This window comes from Schistocerca cancellata, chromosome 4, assembly GCF_023864275.1.
Source record: "Schistocerca cancellata isolate TAMUIC-IGC-003103 chromosome 4, iqSchCanc2.1, whole genome shotgun sequence".
In the NCBI taxonomy this organism is placed as follows: Eukaryota; Metazoa; Arthropoda; class Insecta; order Orthoptera; family Acrididae; genus Schistocerca; species Schistocerca cancellata.
The window spans coordinates 567,483,668-567,504,069 of record NC_064629.1 but is presented as its reverse complement, the minus strand read 5'-3'; the positions used below and the strand labels follow the sequence as shown (position 1 = coordinate 567,504,069).

At 39.0% G+C, this 20,402-nt stretch overlaps 1 protein-coding gene across 3 annotated transcripts in view; it reads left to right on the top strand.

The window, feature by feature from the left end:
* The window catches only part of LOC126183524 (WD and tetratricopeptide repeats protein 1-like), a 207,148-nt gene that overhangs the window by 108,879 nt on the left and 77,867 nt on the right, over window positions 1-20,402 (top strand). For all 3 annotated transcript variants that reach the window (XM_049925587.1, XM_049925584.1, XM_049925585.1), the window contains exons 9-10: window positions 6,799-6,962; window positions 9,770-9,897. In XM_049925587.1, coding sequence (XP_049781544.1) covers window positions 6,799-6,962; window positions 9,770-9,897 — 292 coding nt within the window. The remainder of the gene's footprint in view (window positions 1-6,798; window positions 6,963-9,769; window positions 9,898-20,402) is intronic.

Sequence of the window (20,402 nt, the reverse complement as noted above, 5' to 3'; positions counted from 1 at the left end):
TAGCTTTCAGTTAAATTTTTTAAAATGTTGGCTGCAGAATTGATTCTCTAGCAAAGAATGTTATTGTACCCTGCTGCTGGAGAATGATACTGCAGCAATAAAATATAAACGAGAGGGGAAAAAAATAAAACTTTAGTGACAAAGGAAATGTGCAATTTACAACATCAAAAAACCGTGCACGCACAAGCGTTTGCAAATAGCAAAAATATGTCAAAGGCCGTAGGGCGCAGACTGTAATTCTTCGTAACAATAAACTGCTTGCTATGAGCACGACGTCACAACTGTTCACATTAGGTTCGTTTGACCAGTTGCCAGTGGTCTGTTGCGCATGCGCATTTGACTCGCGTATGCTTGCAGTACCTTCTCCCGCTACTTGAAGTTTGGCTGTTAGCTGTATCGGTAGCAGCAGCAAGCAGCCAGATGCAAACGAGAAAAATTTTTCTCGCGCGCCCTAGCTGCCAGATTCACGCTTGCACAGAGTTGTAATGGGGAGGGGGTTAACCTCCACGTGACACGTGTTTACGTTAAGTGATTTCGCTGCTTCTCTTTGTGTACATCTCCCAAATCAAATGAAAACAAAACGGATTTCTGTGGCTGGGAGCTATCAAGTGAATTAAAATACATTCACATAATTACGGAGGGCAAAAATATATTATTAGTTTCAGTTTTCTGATATTATTTTATTTCCAAGTTAGTAGCAGTCAAGCAATAATCGCCTTGCAGAACAGTGAAGTTATTTTTGCAAGTTTGCTAAAGAAATTTAGCTTTATTAATCTTTCCGCTGAGGCAATCATTTTATTTGAAACGAAGTGTTCCATTCTACAGTATTGGCTAGTTCCAACTGTTCGCTGAATTTCAAGTGCACGTTATCATCTTCTACCATATATGGCATTATGCCATAATAAAGAAACAAAAATGTGATCGTAGAGTACTGGTACTCCAAGAAAATTTACATCCCAAAAACCACACTGAAAAGCTTAATATCAGATGGGACCCACTTCACTGTGAATCTGGAAAAAGCTAATTCGCACTTCAAGCCGAATTATGCATTTTAGTATGGTTTACGAAATTCCGATGCTCTTTGGAGCACCCTCTGATGCCCTGTTTCTTTTATGGTGTAATGTAATCCCTTTTAGTGCTTTATACAAACGAACATACGGCCTTCCTACACAACTGCAGTTGCACACGCACAATAATGCCTGTTTTCTGGCGCTCTCTGGAAACGTAAATCGAACCTATTTCTAACAGTCTTCGTATAGTATTGCGAACGGTGATTAGAAAAGCGTTACTTTCAAAGTAAATTTCTTTTTACGCAAGATGAATTATGTTATGTGTGAGAAAGTGGGATGGATATCTAAATCATAGAGCGTTCGAAACTGAACAGTTTAAGGACCAGCCACTTACAAGAATTTCGAGCCGAGACATTTATGTCATAATTTTAAACTTACTGGCACATATGTGTGATGTATCTTAAAATATAACACACGCAAAAAAGATCAATATTACATGTGAAAGCTTAGCTTCTGTTGTAGCATGTTAATCTTAGAGACTAATATTATATGTGAAAGCTTAGCTTTTCTTGTAGATGTTCGATACTGTGTACATTAATGTAAACCGTTAACTTTTCCTCTTGCGTGTTCGCGCTATGTAACCAGTGATCTTGCTATTGGCTGACTATAACACGTGTCCTATGCTCTGAATAGCTGCAGTCATTGGCTGGCGAGATCTCGTGGCTTGAGATACGACACGCTTACAAAAGGACATAGCAACCTCGGTTTCAACGCTCCGCAAACTAACGCGCTTTGTTTGGTACAATTCGAATTTATACTTTCGTAATACGAAAATATGGAATGTATATGTTGCTGCAAATCAAAGGTCTTTCCAACACTTCTCTCCTTTTTTTAAAATTAAAAGTCTCTCCAAAACTTCTCTGCCCGTCTTTTCTTTTTTTTTTTCCCGGGAAGTTCTACGCGATTGTATAAAATGTTAACCATTCAAAGAATTGATAAGTTTACAGTTCCGAGGGAAAATCTACGGAAAACCTACTGTCACTTAGCACAGAAAAAGTGTATTTTCACCCGGGAAAAAGCGTATTTTTTAAACGGGATATCCGGGAATAATCCGGGAATTTTTTTTCCTTGTCCCCGTATACACCCTGTGATGGCTATCCAGGAGTCCCTCCATACTCTTGCCTGTTGTGGCCACTCTGTGGTCTTTGTGTGGTCCCTGGATCATGTCGGCATCCCGGGAAATGAACGTGTTGACACGCTGGCTAAACAGGCTGTCAGTGCACTAACCTTGGAGATTGACCTTTGGGAGAGTGACCTCAGGTCAGTTTTGCAGCAGAAGGTACTTCGCACCTGGGGTGAAGAATGGTGTACCCTTCCTTCACTGAACAAACTTCTGGCCATCAAGGAGGCCACCGGTGCATGGCGCTCCTTATTGCGGGTCTCTCGCAAGGACTCTGTTGTCCTCTGCCAGCTGTGCACTGGCCACACGTGGATGACACACAGCTATTTAGTGTACCGCAAGGACCCACCTTTATGTCGCTGCGGTCAGCTGTGACGGTGGTCCACATCTTGTTGGACTGCCCGCTTTTAACTCCACTCAGGCAGATGTTTTGCGCTGTCTGATATGCTTCCTGCACTTTTATCAGGTGACGTTGCGATGACAGATTTAGTTTTGAGTTTCATTCGTGCAGGGGGGTTTTTATCGCTTGATAAGTGTTTGTCCTTTTGTGTTGAGTCGGGCCTTTGGCCTACGATTTTAGACTGGGGTTTTTAGTGTGTTTCTAGGTGGTTGACTTTTCGTTTTGTTTCTGTGGTCGGCCAACTACTGTCACACTTGGTGTGATTTTAATTCCTTTTTTCTGGTCTCTGTCTGTGTCTTTCTTGTCCTGTGTCATCTCTTGTCATCTCCATTGTTTGTTTTTATTCTTTGTGGGTGTTTCAAATTTGTGGAAAAAGGGACTGATGGCGCTAGTAGTCTGGCCCCCTTCAATCCCACGAACCAACCAACCAACCAACCAACCAAACATATACTCCCTTGATTTACCACCATCAAGTCTATAGCCTTTTGACTTACAAGGGTAGTAATTACAACTATTTTGAATATATTAATTTTACATACATAATTTGAACTTTTTAAATATATTTAAATTTTGTAATTAATAGATAAACACTGTGAGTAGAAATGTGAAAGAAGGAAAAAGTTGGCGACAGCAGGAACTGAACCTGGATAGGAGAGTTACCAGTTTGTTGTTTAGACCCCTTGACCACAGTGCCATCACGACAACAGCACATTAAAAATTCTTTATACTGCATGCCTGCACAATATGCTACATGTAGTTTCAAAGAAAAATACTGACCAGGTGCTGTGAGCAAAATAGCACCGGAAGGGATATTGTCACATCAGAGCATGAGCAGTAGAAAACAGACAGCTGTGTCACTTACCTGAGTTGATTGTAGCATGGCTGACCATCATTTCATCACCTGACACAGGTTTCTAATTATTGCAGAGTGAGTGCTACAAGACATGTTTTCCTCCAGTTTGTTTGCATAACAGCATGCATTTGAAGAGAAATGGTGTAATTTTAGTGTGGTTTCCAGCTTGCATTCGATGTGAAATAGTGTAATGTTAATGCATTCATGGTGTGTTGTGGCACATTAGCACATGATAGCCAGCCACCACTGTGTAAGATTGCAAAAGAATTAAATGAATTTGTGTGTAAAAGTGAGTGTGGGCTATCATAATTATTTGCCCTTTTAGTTGCTTTGTGTTCACTATTTCAAACAACTTATTCCATGATATTACCAGTAATCTGTGCTCTAAATCGATTTCTCTTACACTCGGCATCCCATTGCTTAAATATGTGTTTCATAATTTCTATGTGAATTGATTCAACATTAAAATTATTTCAATTTCTTGTCATGATGACACAGAACTAACATAATCACTTGTAGCTCTTGAAATTTAAACTTTGCCTGTACTGGGATGCCTGTGATGATATGGTTTTGATAACTCTTCTGTATTTACTTTTAAAATATTTATAGGTTTAGCTGATTGGACAGTATCTTAACATTTTCAGTACTTATAGTAATAAGATATACTGTGTTAATAATTCAAACTATGAACAAAGATAAGAAGAAAACCTTTCAAGATCGGGAAATGCACTAGATTACATATTTTGTATGTATGTTCTTGGCATTTAGTACAGTTCTACATACTTGTTTAATCCACCATCTGAAAACCCAGAAACACATTATCTGAATGCTGTTGTTTGTGGTGCTCTTCATCCCATGAATGAAGAGAGTGAGATGGATGTTACTCAGTTGATGAGTCTGACATTTTTGAATTTCAACCCAGGATTTGATTAGTGTCGTCAAAAATTGTATAAGACCACAGAATAACATCTTTCAGAATATTACAGCAAACAGCTGGTAAAGGGAGAACTGTGATTGTGTCTGTTGGATGAAACAGTATGTTCAGACTAGAAAATGCTTCTAATAGTCACTGTAAATCTGTTTTATAGAATCATTATAGTTGTGCATCAAAAGTGTTTAACAGTAAAGGAATGGCCATAGATATCTGATTAGAGTTGTAAAGTTAGCAACGAAGCTCCACCAGAACAATGAAACTTGCAGAAATTGGTTTATTAACTGATTTGAGCCTCTATGCCACGGTTAGACATAAACATTAACTGCTGGCATTCTGCTTTGTGAGTACACCCCAAGGTTGCATGTTAAGTTTTGGGATCTTACTGTCTTTACTGTACTATTGCAAACTTCACATATATTGTATTATTGGTTATTAGGAGGTCTTTAGTGGAGCGGTGTTGCTGTGAGATCTACCAAAATTGTTCTGGAGTCAAACACTGCCTGCAGAAGGCATATTCTCTTTTTTATCTGTCGTAAGTGTTTGTTTGGCCATAGATTTAAAGAAGTTTCTTGATGATCAAGAGAGTTGATGTTATCATTCACAGTTTTAATCTCAGAAAAAAAAACCTTGAAAACATAAAGGGAATTTTTATGTATTAAGATATGTTTACATTAAGTAGTAATGAAATAAAATACTGCTGCTTATTAGCAGATGAGAACTTTTCTATCAAAATAACTTAAGAATTTTTACAAGTGTCAAGCATAATAATGTCCCTCGAAACTCTGCATTATTTATCAGACTAATTTGTTTGTCATCTGCTCATTTCAACCCAGATGGTGTAAATACGAAATCTTGAATTGTTTGGTATTGTAATTTTAGTGATCATGCATGGAAATGGAGACTCTTGTAATTGCCTGAAGCTAGAATTGGTGTTCTCTAAATCATTCTGTCTAGAAGTTCTGCACCAGCAAATTTAGACAGTGGTACACATCACTGTAACACTTCTTCATAACAAAATTATGAAACATCAGATTGTTAGAAGGAAGTGAAGTGTTGGCTCTATCATAAATGGCAACTCCTCCTATCAGCCAAGAATGCCTAGATAAAAAATTGACTCACATGTATCACCACAGTAGTAGTCTTAATATATCTTTCCTTCAAATATGGTGGTCAGAGAGAGAGAGAGAGAGAGAGAGAGAGAGAGAGAATATTTGAGAATCAAAAGTGTACTTTCAGTCCATTGACATTTCCCTGAAGTCCCTTAATGCTTTGATAAAATGTCTGCCATGCCCGGCACCCTTCTTTTTATTTCCAACCCCTTTGATAAGATGTCTGCAATGTTCAACATCCCAAAGTCATCTCAAAACTCAGGTGACAGTTGTGGAACACAAGAAATGTTCATTAAAGACCAATACAATGAGGGTCGAAGCAGTGCGTCTATATTCAGCAGTGTAGATCCCACTCGTAGCAGTGTAGCGATGGATATGTTTATTGTGAAGTCGGCAGCATCAAGATGGGACCACGAATGAGTGCAGGAAATATGCTCATTACACATGAGTTTGACGTCAGGTTGCAGAATGTGTCTTGTGCTCATTCATCTGGATCAGAAGTGGTAGCTAGTACAGTCAGAGGAACATTTTAAAAATAAATCAGTGTAGTAGTGGTGGGTCTGGATCTATAGAGCAACATTTTGGATAGTTTGTGGAGCTTCAAGTCTTCATTGGTGGCCAAAGGAATACTGTTAACATGTAGGTGTACAGAGCTGAAGTACCACAACTACATTTACAACTTCTTACAGATATTGTTGACTCCAGACGTCATTTTAGTGGATGATAATGTCTAATCAGTTCGAATTTCTGACAGGTAAAGGTATCAATGCCATGGACTGGCTAGTGAAGTGTGTGGATCTGAATCCTGTTGAGAATTTGTGGAATGAAATGGGGAGATGGATTGCACCACTGAGCCACCACTGAGGCTCTTCCATACTTCTGCACATAATTATCAAGAATGAGCTTGATTGGCAATTGTGTTTGTGTAGAACATACCACATTGCTGCCAAGCACTTACGGCACCTGTGTCTGGTATTCACTGTTTTGATGCCATGGAAGAGATTCTTCTGGTGATCATACAAGACAAGCTTGTGTTCACTTTTAGAATCTCTCGTAACTGTTTTGGACGCTGTTGGATACTAAATATCTTTTGATTAAGCTTTATTGTGCTGTGTAAGCCTTTTGACATCCTGTTGAGAAAATATGCTATCATTTCTTGATTATGCTTAACTTTAAAGACTCTAATATCTCCCCTGTCAGAATTTTAGTGTATATTATAAATTTACATGTACTACATGTAAAGAAGACTTATAGAGCTGCTGTTCTCATTTGGTCTTTTTATGGTATATATTTATTTGTTTTCACTTTACAGATGAAGGCTGTGAGCACCTTACAGAGGATTTGATGCATCTCGACGTTTATGCATATGGGGAAGAATGCAAAGAATTCAACCGCACAAATGGGTTTTCCTTTCAAACAGCTCCAACGCAGAAAGGCTTTACACCACCTCATAGGATAGAGTCTCTAAAGATGATTGTTAGTTCATTATTAAGTGCTTAAATTTGTATTAAATGTTTAACTGTTTCTATGTAGCAGAATTGTTAAGATATTTAATTAATCATATAAATGAGTGATGCTGGTTATGAATTATTTAAATTAAATTTTATCATTTGAGTTCACTTATAATCTTTTAACTTTTTGTTCTGATGAGAACATGGACATTCCGCTGATGAGGCGTCATAGAAAGCTGAGAGGTTGTTGTGTGACATCCTGGGACATAATTTTTCTAGACAGGTCTCAAGGAAAATGTAATTCCATGAGATAATATCTTTATAGTTGTTTCAGCCTGATTTTAGCATTTCATCTGTCTTGTGTCTTTCCATGAAGTCAGTGGTATTTTTTATTACCATGTTTGTTCTTTCAAAATGTGTGTTAATGCCACCTCAAGTCATGATGGTACCTGGTTATGCAGTGTGGTGTGGACAAGATTATGAATGTAGGAGATGACTCTGTGCAACCAGTTGTGCCATAACAATGAACAAAGATTGCTCAAATTGTGTGAAGGCTATCATGAAGTTTGGCTCAGTGTTAAAGGAGCTCCGAGAGGTGTTTGGTGAGGTTTAATTCAGGTTGCATAGGATATTAGTTCAGATGAGTCATTGTTCTTGAATGTTATTCAAAACAAGAAGTCACAGTTATGACTTGTTGGACAAGAGGAGTATGTTTTAGGACTGGATGGTCCTTGTCAGGGTGAAAGAATGCAGCAAAACTTGGTTATTCAAAAATTGGATGCATCCATTTTGATTAAAGATACATTTTTACGCATGCCAAATCTTTTAGCTCCCATGGTGACTGAGGATGGTGGGAATGTCAGCTGAAAAAGACATTTTGGAGGAAAATAAATATTCTGGTTTGACTATCAGTCCAATTGTGTCAGTCAGTTGAGGTGTATTCTGGCTAGTTGATAAATGGAAAATAGTATTGTTGTGATCTCTATTAGATGACATAGATTGTAGATTTAGTTCAGTTCCTACATTCTCATAAGGTGCATGAAGATGGAACAAGTGGCTCTGAAATCGATACCGCATAAAAATGAAATCAATAAATATAGCTGAGTGGATAGAAAAAAGGAAAAAAAGATGCAATAAACAATACTAGTTTTCCTTCATGAAGGGACATATTGCAGTAAATAACACTCTGTGCAATATGTTGTTCGAGCTTGAATGCTTGGGCCTGGGCAGCTGGACAAGCAACTGATGGGCAGGCAGTCAGGCTGCTGGGCTGTAGTAGTATGCACAGTATTACTGCCCGGACTGAGCACACACACTGGCAGGAGTGGCTCAGTGTCTCATCCGTGTGTGCAAAAAGCCTGCAGTAGGCCCACCTGCCTGGTGACCCACACTATGTCTCTGCCAGTGGGCGAGCTGATGGGTGCATATGGCCTTAGGGGCAGTATTGGAGTAGCTCGCTATACAGCATAGGTCTGCCCGCAAGATTTTTCAACTTCTCCACACAGCTTTAGTGAAGGTTTCCTTAGCTGTGTTCATGTCCTGTAGCAGTTCCAACAGGAAAGCAGTTTTTAGCCCCTAGGCAGAAAAAAGGTGGTGATTCCAGTTAATCATCATCTTCCTTTGGCTACCATTCTAACAGGAACCTCGTGTAGATTGAGATGTTTGCCACTGAATGTAAAAATTTATACTCTTGTTCTCTGTTCTGTCAAATCTGCCTTGTAGCTGATGTTACCCATTGCGGACAAAACATATGCAGAGTCGCACACTCTTTGTGGGGACTCTGGATTCCTCAACCAAGCAGTTGTCGCCTGCGCCATTTTGCTGTAAGCTATCTACAAACCCTAAATTTCATGGACACTTTGACACACCAAGTGCTTACTTTTTTGTATTTTGATATAATACTGGAGTGTTCGAAATCTGGTTTTGTATCCAGAAAGAATGTACTGCCATGGTAAGGTAAAGCAAAGTTGAGCTGTTACTAAAAGTCAACTTACATTACAAGTTAGTAAAAATTGCTTAGATTCTCTAATCAGAGAGCATGATCACATCAGGTGGTCTCATCGAGAATAGTGTTTTAATATGTTCATGCATTTTTTCTATTACTGTAGATCATAACAAGCAGTTCCCATTTCACTTGTTGTGGCCTTTGGTAACGCCCCGTGTTTCATTGCTCTTCCGTTTACCTGGACCTCACATGTTGTCAATTCTCTTGAGGAAAACTGATTCAATATTCAGGTTTTTTGTTTCTGTCAGCCTTACACAGGTTACTCATGGCTTATTTGACATAAAAGTATCCCAAAAGATTGGCTTTGTTGTGATAATTATTGTCAGAAACAATGAACACCAAGGGAAACATCTTTAATATGGTGTATCAAGTGATCATACTATTGTGAAATATTCAGTACACCATCTCAAATGCACAGATATTTTGGCATATAACAAATGATGACCAAACAAATAAAGTTTTGTTGGTAATGTAATCATTTGTAGTCTTCTGAAATTTTCATCCAGATAGTGATCCTAAGAGTGAACAGTAATTTGTATGACAGTGTTTCTGTTGTTATAATATTGGACATAGACATACTCTTTTTCTTAAGGAAAGTTGTTTAGGGAACTACCGTGCATTCACATTTAATAAAATCATGCATTTCAGATACTGTAAGAAAATATAAACAAAATGAAACAAAACCATTTTCCACACATTCTTTGTACACAGAGTGTAATGACTGTGTTCAAGTAATTTGGCATATTGATGAGGAATATGAATTGTTTACAAGTGTTCGGATGTGGATCAGTTGTAAAAATCATTGATTTCTCATTTTTATTTTCTAGGCAAATGGGGCTTACGATGCAAAGCAGTACACTCAAGCAATCAGTATGTACAATGAGGCCATCAGTCAGTGTCCTGAATATGCATTCTTATATGGGAACAGGGCAGCTGCCTATATGAGGAGAGACTGGTAAGTCTCTTTTTGTATTATTCTATGTTGTTGTGATGCAAAACTAATAATGAGAATTATGGTAATTGCAATTCCTTTGTGGAATATAAATAGTTTAAGGAATAAAAGTAACAACTCTCAAATACTGGAGGCACTGGGTTGTCAGTTGGCACATGAACCCTCCTGTATGGCTACCTTGGCCCAGCTGGCTGCATTATGCCAGCGCTGCAGATTAGCTGGGGTGATGGGTTGTGTTGTGTGAAGTGGACAGTAGGAGAAAGGAGCTGGGAGTTGGGAGAAAGGGTTGGGGAGTGGCGTCTGACAGCTGGGAGGGAGAGGCAGCAGGTTTGTGGCACTGGTGTCCTCGATGATCTGATTGCAGGCTGGGAAAGTTGAATGTAGTGCGTGATGGTGCAGAGAAACAGATTGGGAGATGAAGATAAATCAGGGGAAGGAGGGAGACTATGGAAAAGATTGTGGGAGTGCAGGCAAAGTGAAATTAAGGTCACATAATGGAAGGGGAGGTGGGTGTGAGGCAGGAGCTAGCAGATATCGAGGTTGGGAGGATTACAGCATTGAAGGATGCGTTACGAGGACATCTCCCATCCTCATAATTCAGAGAAACTGGTGTTGGGGGGAGGATCTAGATAACACAGGTTACATTCAACAGTTATTCTTATGGATTGTAAAGATGTTTTAAAAGCAGAGGCATTACTTTTCTCGGCAAGAATGTTTCTAGATTTCATTAACATTTCATGTTTGTGTGAGTTTTTATACAAAGCACCATTAGTAAAAGAATACTTATCTGTGCCCACTAAGTTGATGATATCAATTGTGAATGATTCCATTGAGCCAATACCTTCCAATCCTATAGCTTTTATTTCCCTAAAGAATTTTTCACTTTTCATATGGGATCTGCTTTCACAATAGATTGATTTTGGTATTTATTGTGATTGCACTACTCATAGTTTCATCGCCTTCAATGTTATAACCAAATTTGATTGCATCGGAACAGTTTCTCGCAGTGAGTGTAGTATATTTCAAAAATGGAAAATGAATTCAGCAATTAGTTGCAACTTCCAATGTGTGTTTTTATTGCAGATATAGAGTTCAGCTATTGGATAGCTGTCTTCAGTGCATTTAAATTGGGTCATACAGACTTGTCATGATTGTGAAGGTACAAGATGCTACATGACTTTTAAGATGTACATGGGCAGATTCTAACATGCCAGTTGTAATCTGGCCATGTAAGTCTTAAAGTCATAGTATCATGTGTTGTCACAAGCTTTACAAGTCCACATTAACTCAACATAAACACACTATTCACAAATTGGCTATTCAATAGCTGAAATCTAGATGTGCAATAAAAATAAAATTTGAATTTGTGAGTGATTGCTGAATTCCTTTCCTTCCTTCAATGTTGTTTTTAATGGAACTATTACCGTGTCTGGTAATGATTCATTTCCTGCATTTTCTCAGGCAGAAGAAATACTGGCAGACATGGTAGATTCTTCTACTGAGTTACCGTCTTCTCTGCCACATCTTCTCCTTTGCAAAAAGTCTTACTAGTGATTTTCTTTTGTGTCATATTTGGAATTGATGTTTCCTTAAACTGGTATATAAATGAGGAACTGCTCCTGCTTGTAGAACCAATCTTTCTCATGGAGATCTAACTTATTTACTGTTGATGATAAACTAATATGCTCTTGTCATAAATTCTTCTGTGAAATGTGAATCAAGATTGGTGTCTTCTGAATATGGGACAGAGCACATGCTTCTGCAAAGCTAGAGAGTTCTTCTCCAAAACAAATATTTTGTTATGTTCTCCATTCTCACACACACTGCTGTTGATCTACATTCCAGTGACCGCCTTCCAGTCTAGATACATCTACCAACAGATCAGTGCTGTTAAGCAAACTGCCAAGATGAAAGCTCAGCAAGGCAAGCTGGATGCTGAATAGTCAGCTGGCTGTGTTAGAATGTATAGGCAGCAGCCAGGAATTGTTTGCTCATGTCAGCAGCATGATCCACAATGTTGAGAATAAAACCACTTCAGCTGCAAAATTCCTTTATTTCACAGCACTTAAAGCTGCATCTTCAGGTGCAAATTGGTGTCAAGTCATGATATGTGTAACATATTACAGGAAGACCCAGCATCCACAGTCAGTCCCATGGAATAGATATCCAGAAACAAGGCAGATGTCCTAAAAGAAACAAAGATATTGTAAAGAAAGCTGCATCATGTCTTGTTTCTTTGAGGACATATCCCTTACAAAATCCTTATTAGCTACCTCACCAATATGACATGACAGTAAGGAATCAAATTATGTGAATCCAAGCTCTCCAACCCAACAGTGGCAGGACCACTACTACCACACTTCTTACAGTGGCAATAGTAAACCAACCATTACAGTGACTGAAGGTATCATTATTGACAGTACTAAAATTAAAATTACAACCGACAAATGCACAAGGGCCATCAAGAATAGAAGTTGAAGCAACTCCTTTCACTTTATTTTTTGTTATACCCACTTCAGTGCCACACATTGTTTCTATGTTAATGATGCTCTGGACAACAGTAGCACAGTTCTGTGCATGTCGGTGACGTCCATAGTGCAGCATGGCTCAGTAGCTCTGTTCAATGCAGTTGCCTGTGCAGCAGACGCTTGCAGAACGGCAGTGCAATGAGATAAGTCCTTACATAGTGTGGCACAGCCTGACCATATCTTATTTCTTTTAGGACATATGCATTTTTTGCAGATAACTATTCCATGGGACTGACTATGAACGCTGGGTCATCTTGTAATATGTTACGTATATCATGACTTGACTTCAGTTTGCACAAGAAGATGCAGCTGTAAGTGCTGTGAAACTGGTAGTACCTAAGGATAAAATGATTTTACAGCTGAAGCAGTTTTATTTCTCATCATGATTTATCTGGGGTGTGGTTGCCCTGACTGTAAAGTGTTTTTTGCGTGGTGCACCATGCCACTGATTCGTGCACACCAAAGTCTTCAGGACAGTGTAGAAGACAACCTGTTGTCTGGTGGAGCAGAGTGTGCCACTCTGCAAACAGGAACAAGCAGTTGGCTCTGCAGAACTTGAAGTGTAGATAATCAGTTGGAAATCTTGCAGCTTTTCATGTAATGAAAGGGTAATTCCACCATAGAAGAGATAAAAAAGGGATAATGGTAATAATCCTTAACTCTGTTAATCATTCAGCTAAGCTGTCAGTCGTATGAGAGACCATGAGGAGAATTTCAGGCAAATGTTTCAGGTGCCCAGTAACTGCTGTAATGAGTAATGGTACTCTTCAGAGCAGTTTTGGTAAATCGGACAGAAGATAAGATCTCTTCACTCGTGTCAGTTCCTGCTTTCTTTCAATGATTTGCGTTACTGGCGGAGTTAATATATTGCTGTGTATTTAGGCAATTTCTTATTGATGGACGTTACATTTTTCATGACAGGAGGTAATGCATTAAGGACCTTTCAACTGTAAAAGTATGTGTTCCATTATTCCATTAACTTAATCAGCCAAGATCTCATTATAAAGTAAAACTTTCGTGGAAGTTTTCTGTGGAACAATCGTTTTTAGGTCTTTGACACTTAAATATTTAAAATTTATTACAAAGTATTCATCCCCCTTTACTTATAGTCATGCCAATTTGAGGGACTGAAATTACTATCACTACTTTGGAAGCAGCACATATTATTATGTCTCAGATTTGGTGAGAGATTTGCTTCCGCAAGGATGTCTGCTATATTGGCATTGTGTAATCACCTGGCACAATGTAGCTGTACACAAAGATTTCATCCTTTTTAATGTGCTTGTTTGTGATTCAACTATTTGTTGAGTTGTTACTTTCACTCCTAAATTATTTGCATTCTGCCAGAACTTTCTGTACCTATTTATACAACACTTTTGCACACAAAAAGGTTCATCCCAAAGTATTGTTTTGTTTTAGGGCACAAAAACAACTGGGGTCATATGCACCCAATTATCCCTAAGTGGAGTACACTTGTGGAAAGGGGTACAAAAATGGCTCTGAGCACTATGGGACTCAACTGCTGAGGTCATTAGTCAAAGGGGTACACTGATTTCATATATGAAGAATGCATGTTTGATTGTGATACATGGTACAATGAATAGAATGTGTTAAACAGGAAGGATGATGGATTAATGAACAAAGTTTGAGGTGTAGAAGAATATGTAGAAGTTGTAAGATGACTTATTGGGGGATGACGGGAAAGTGATCAGTGGGATACATGAAAAGGAAATAGTGAGGGAAGGAGAAGAGGAAAGAGCAAAAGGATGGGTTCAGTTAACACTACAAACATATTGTTGTAAGTCTGTTTCTTCAGCAACACAGATTTTATTAAGTGCAGCATATTTAAAATAAAATCACAGGAAGTAATAGTTCCTGACTCATCTGGAAATACACAAAACAAAAGACTTCTGGAGGTGGATACCACATGTTCAACACGGTACTCTGAATGTTAGCTGAATAATTCACACTTGAGTGCAGGAGATCACTGTAGGTTCAACTAGGAAACACTAAAATATGAACCACTCTCTTGGTGCACCCATATAACATCAGTTTGTTCATTGAAAACCAAGGATCAGTTGAACAGGAAGCAAAGACAGTCCTGCATTAGACAGGCTAATCCATGTGCCAGCCAAACACTGTTGGTAGATAACAACAAAGTCCAAATCACAGTCCATGAAGAAACCATGTAGTGTAGGGTCATTGTCAATAAATACACTGGAGAGCTTGTAATCATTGCCTGGTTGCCAAGTTAGATGTGACAGCCCTTCACCTGCTGCAGGTGTGTTTCTCACGCGACCTGGCTGGCGCTGGCAGATGTATCATTCTGTGTTGTGCCTAGGTGCCTTACCAGATGTGTATATAATTATAGTGAGTGAGCTGTCAATATGGCTGATGGGATTACAGGATTGCTCCCCCCTTGAGTTAGCTGACAAGGTCGGAAGCATCCTGGCCGGTACAGTGGAAGGTGATGTGGGAGTATTCTGTTGCCAAGGCTGGGGATATGACTTCAGATGCTGTCAGTGGAGAAGAGCTACTCCTGGATATGTTAGAGGTGACAGTGGTTTGGACTCGTGGCTTGGTGCAGGTCTATGGGTCTTACATCAGACCTGGCACAGACTGAAAGTCCTCTTGTTTATCATCGGGGTTCAGATCCATAAAGGTGATGGATAGTGGCTGGAGAAAGGTGCCCACCACCTGAGATGTCATCCTTGACCCAGACCCCCCAAATCAACTGCCATTGGTCCTGAGGGTGGGTGAGGTGCAGTGCCTTGACCATTGTGTCATTGCCCCCAGATGGCACAAATGGAGCTGGTTCCTTTGCTGGTGAAGGATCCCTTGAGTTGTGGGTACCAGGACCAGCTGGTGGCATCCGTTGGCTGTGGGGTCTCCATACCCAGCCAGATATATGTTGAATCATACACTCCCAGATGGGGTCACCCACCTTAAAATTGTAATTTCTTCTTCTTCCAATGGAGGCTGCAACGGATGTAATGAGGATCGATGAGGGCGTGCATACAAGGGCTCTACTGGGCTCAATTGTGGATCAGCATCACGTAGTAAGAGGTTAAAAAGGAAAGCAGTGCTGAATTGATAGGCTTGGATGTTAATAGTTCTTCCATCTGTTTTTTAAATGGGAACATTTGGCCATGACAGTTGAGGCAGTGTGAACAGAAAATGCGCTAATATGGTTGATGCAGGTGCAAAATTGTTGAAAACTAACAGAAGTAAACTGGGGTCCATTATCACTATCCAGAGTTGATGGGGCTACTTCAGTAGAAAAAATGGAGGCAAGGACAATAACGGTATTTTCTGTCGTGGATGATGAATTTTGATGATGTATGAGAAATGAGAATAAGCCTCTATTAAAATCAGCCACATGACCCCATGGTATGGATCTACAAAGTACGCATGCACCCAAACTTGTGACTGGGTTGGTGTAGGTTACAACTAATATGGTACAAGTTGCTGTTCTGACAAGCTTGGCATTGTTGAGGCCCAAATGCAATATCCAGGTTGACCCATGGTGAATACACAGGTTGCTGGACCAGTTCTTCATTCTGAAAATGGCCCATTGGGACTGATGAAGTAGTCACAATACCATATTTACCCGATTATAAGACAACCCTGAATATAAAAGAGCTCCCTTTTTCTAAGAGGCTCCTCCAGAAAAATTTATTTTTTGAACATATTCTGATTAATCAAAATTGCAAACTTTCTCTACTTAAATAGTTAACATGCACCTATTCTAAGCTTATGCCAGTTGTTTATTGTCTGCATTTTGATAATACAAAGAGAAATAAAATAAACAAAAAGAAACCGTTTGCACTAATTTTTATCTTCATTGCCTTTTTTGGTTTACTTAGACAGTCGTTCGTGGCAGCATGTTGTATCACTATTTTTTGTCATCATTATTGTCATAAAAATGTGGTTGTTTCTTCTGAATATGTAGCAATTTCTGAGGTTGCAAGTCCAATGGGATCTGAGAACACAGCCTCCCCCTCACCCCTCCTCCTCCTCCTGAAAACAGTGAATTTCACTTCTGGAACGAGCAGCTGACACACTCCCAATTGTTCCCCTCATACCTCACAGTGAGTGTCAACAACATGGGTGCACAAAACATCTAAGTATGCCACTGGCCCCAACCTAGACTTTAAGCATATCCTGCAGAAATGTATGCTATTGTTGAGTATTTGTTCAATTTTAAAGTCAGTTCGATTCCAAATGCAAGTGGATTCAGACAAACTGCAGTTTAAACATAGTAGATGTTCATAAAAAGCCAAAGTATGCAGTATACATTCCCATGGTTGTCAACAAGATGTAATTTCTGCTCGCTCACAGCCAAGCTTCTTTCACTGTGCCCCATCCAACATTCCGTGGTGCTGTTCTTGAGCTGTAACTTGGGCAGTAATATCTTCCAGGGTGCAAATTATATATATATATATATATATATATATATAACAGCAACAACTAATCTGTAAATAAAAGACTGCAATCACAACTCAGTCCAACTCTTGAACCTGTGATGTAGTTACGTCTGATGATACTATCTCCAAAACAGGTCTTTCTGCTGTAATTTATTCTTCCGATAATAACTGCAATCAGTTTAATGTGATTTATTTAGATTGTTAGACATTTAATTCTACATTAATTTTCTTTCTCATTTCATCTGAATGTCCTCAACTTTCTCCAAAGCTAATTAAATGCTGGTAACATTTTCCCACAGTATTCTAATATGTGAACAGTGACCAAATTTCTCATTTACAACTCAAGTGGAAAATCATTACAGTTTCTCGTAAACAAATGAAATACTGATTTGGGTTCAGAATCAAGATCTTCGCCATGTGTGTTAAGCTGACTTAAAAAGGGACATAAATGTATGTATATGGGTATCCATATGTATGAGAACTTTCATTAGAGACCTGTTCAAATACAACAAAAGTATGTAAGTTGAGAGAGTTTAATGTTATTTCTTCCAGTGTTACACAGAACTATCAATTTTTAAGCAGAGCATGAGATTCTTGTAGTGGCTAATATATAGCATCTCACGTATCCCTCGCACTAGTGCCTTGAGTCAAATTCCACGTGACTGGTCGAGCAAGGTCGACATTTTATCAAGCACTTCAGCGTGTAGGAAAATCTCAAGCACATTTAAGTGCAAGCGTTCTTTGCTGTGCCCTATCCTTCAGGATTGAATGAACCTCTATAGCCAGAGCTTCATCTGTTAATGTAAGAGAGTCCCCATATTAATCTATTAAAGAATGTAAAAATGTTGACCTCATCAGCAATTGCATACTCTGTGAATATAAGATGATGCTCTATTTTTCAAATGATGAATCTGGGAAAAACCTTGTCTTATAATCAGATAAATATGGTGTATGAGAGTGCAGAATCTCTGAAATCACTGCTCGATAGTGACTGTCATTTTGATTCAATAATAGGACACCTGTAAAATGATGGAGGGCATGACATTGTGAAAAGAAACAATGAAGTTCTAAAGAGACTGCCAAAGGAAGGGCCTGCAGCCACCTGGTTTGTACGAACTGATAAACCTGTCCCAAGAGGGGATCCTTAACATCTGTGACGTATCTTGTAGAAATGGGAAACTCTTATACCTACTGAATGAATCGGGCATAGTATGTAACCTTGCATATAAAAAAGGTCCTTTACATTCTTTGGTATTGGAATATGGCAGATGGCTTCCAAATTCTCTGACAATGGTGTAAGGCCTTCAAGGGTATGATTATATTTTATGTACTTAACAGAACACTTAAATGAGCATTTTGACGAGGTACATTTTAACCCAGCTTTCAAAAAGACTGAAAATACATGCTGGACGTGAGACGTATGTGCCTTATGAGTTCTTTCTGTGGTGATGTTTGATTTGTGGGGCACTCAACTGTGCAGTCATCAGTGCCTGTACAAAGTCCCAATTTTGACACAGTCCAGTCTAGCCACTTTCATGCATGATGATGAAATGATGAAGACAACACAAAATCCTAGTCCTCGGGCAGAGAAAATGCCCAACCTGGCCATGGAGTTCTTCCTGTCACTACAATATCATCCAGATAATTGATGCATTGTGGAATGTTGGCATTAAATCTCGGAACAATTACTGGTCCACTATCAATGCCAAGAGATGACCTGTTGTGTTAATAGAGCCCAAAATGAGTATTTAATACCAGAATGGCTTTGGAAGCTTTGTTCAACAGAAGTTGAAAATATGCTTCTGAAAGACTGATCTTATATGAATACTAACAACCGTCAATTTTGAAAATAATTCATCAGGACCCAGAAGGGGTATGAATCCACGATTGACTGATTATTTGTTTTTGTTTTTTAAGTCCTCATAAAGATAGCATTTTTTACTCCTCAAAGCTGGCTGGGGTGGCCGAGCGGTTCTAGGCGCTACAGTCTGGAACCGCGTGACCGCTACAGTCGCAGCTTCGAATCCTGCCTCGGGCATGGATGTGTGTGATGTCCTTCGGTTAGGCCATTTGAACCGTTTAACTCCTCGAAGCAATTCAGTTCTATTGTAACCTCAACCTGTAAGGCTAAAGGCGTCACATGGTCTTTCAAAAGACACAGTCAGCTCTGTTAACAATAATGTGACTGAGAAAATTTAACTCATTCCCAGGTCTGGAGGAGGTCAGGGAGCATATTGGAGACACAAAGAAATCACTTTTATTTCCAGCTCAGAAATCCTCAGATGGTTACAAAATGCTGATGATATCCTCTGTCTAAGCCAAACAGTAAATTGTTTCTTTCCTCAGCAAGTTGAACAAATCCTTCAGAATATATTTTTCTTTGCTTTTCTCACCTGATAAAAAATTGTTTCTTAATATTTTGGGTTCTCCCTCCCACTCCCCTCCGCCACAATATTTTTGTATGTTTGATTGACCAATCAAGGAGCGCACACAGTGTACAACTCAGTACCAGGTATTGTAATATTGTTTCTGTACTGCATAATGATTTGGAGACCACAGTAGAGGTTATCAGTTTTTGTGCTTGGGTTAACAAAGATGAATGGAAACCATAGATGTTGGCTGTCTAACAGCATTCTTTTAAAATGATTATTATTTATTCACCCAGGCATTATCTGATAATGATGTAGGATATGTCATAATAATGCAATGTATTACAATGGCTTGACTTGGAAGATTCAGCTCAGGATATAAACAGGATAGCATTAAGACATGTAGATAGTAGTTTTGGTGGGTATGCTGATAAGAAAATCCACAATCTCATTCCACTTCCCATATGCAGTGTTAGTTCCACATAAATACTCAGAGACTGGTTTGATCTCCAGAGATTTCTTTCCAAATGAGCACATCTTCACATCTATATTAGTCATTTTCAACAATATCAAGTAGATAATACTACATGCTTTATTCTGTCCGATTCTCTGTGTCTCAAGAACCATTTCCCCAAGAAAACTGAGAACATATGTGAAGAGGATTGGCTGACCCTTTGCAGTAGGATGGAATACATGCAATATTATATTGTTGACAAAGTGAGTCAATCCTCTCCACACGTCTTCAGTTTTCTTGGAACAAGGGGTCATGAAGCATGCTGAATTGGAGAAAATAAAGTGTGTAACATTATCCACTTGATAACGTTGAAAAGGCCTCATATAGAGGTGAAAATGTGCCCATGTAGAGTGGAATCCATGAGAAACACACACACACATATTGGGGCATTTGTGAGTAACTAGGATTGCATATCTGCATCTGCATCTGCATTCATACTCCGCAAGCCACTATATTGTGTATGGTGAGGGTATCTTGCACCAGTATTAGTCATTTCCTCTCCTGTTTCATTTGCAAATGGAGCAAAGTGAAAAATGACTGTATTCCTCTATAGAAGCCCTAATTTCTCTTATCTTGTCTTCATGATCCTAACACAAAATGTACAGTGACGGCGGCAGAATCATTCTGAGGTGGGAAGTGAGATGGGATCTTCTTGTTAGAATGTCCATCA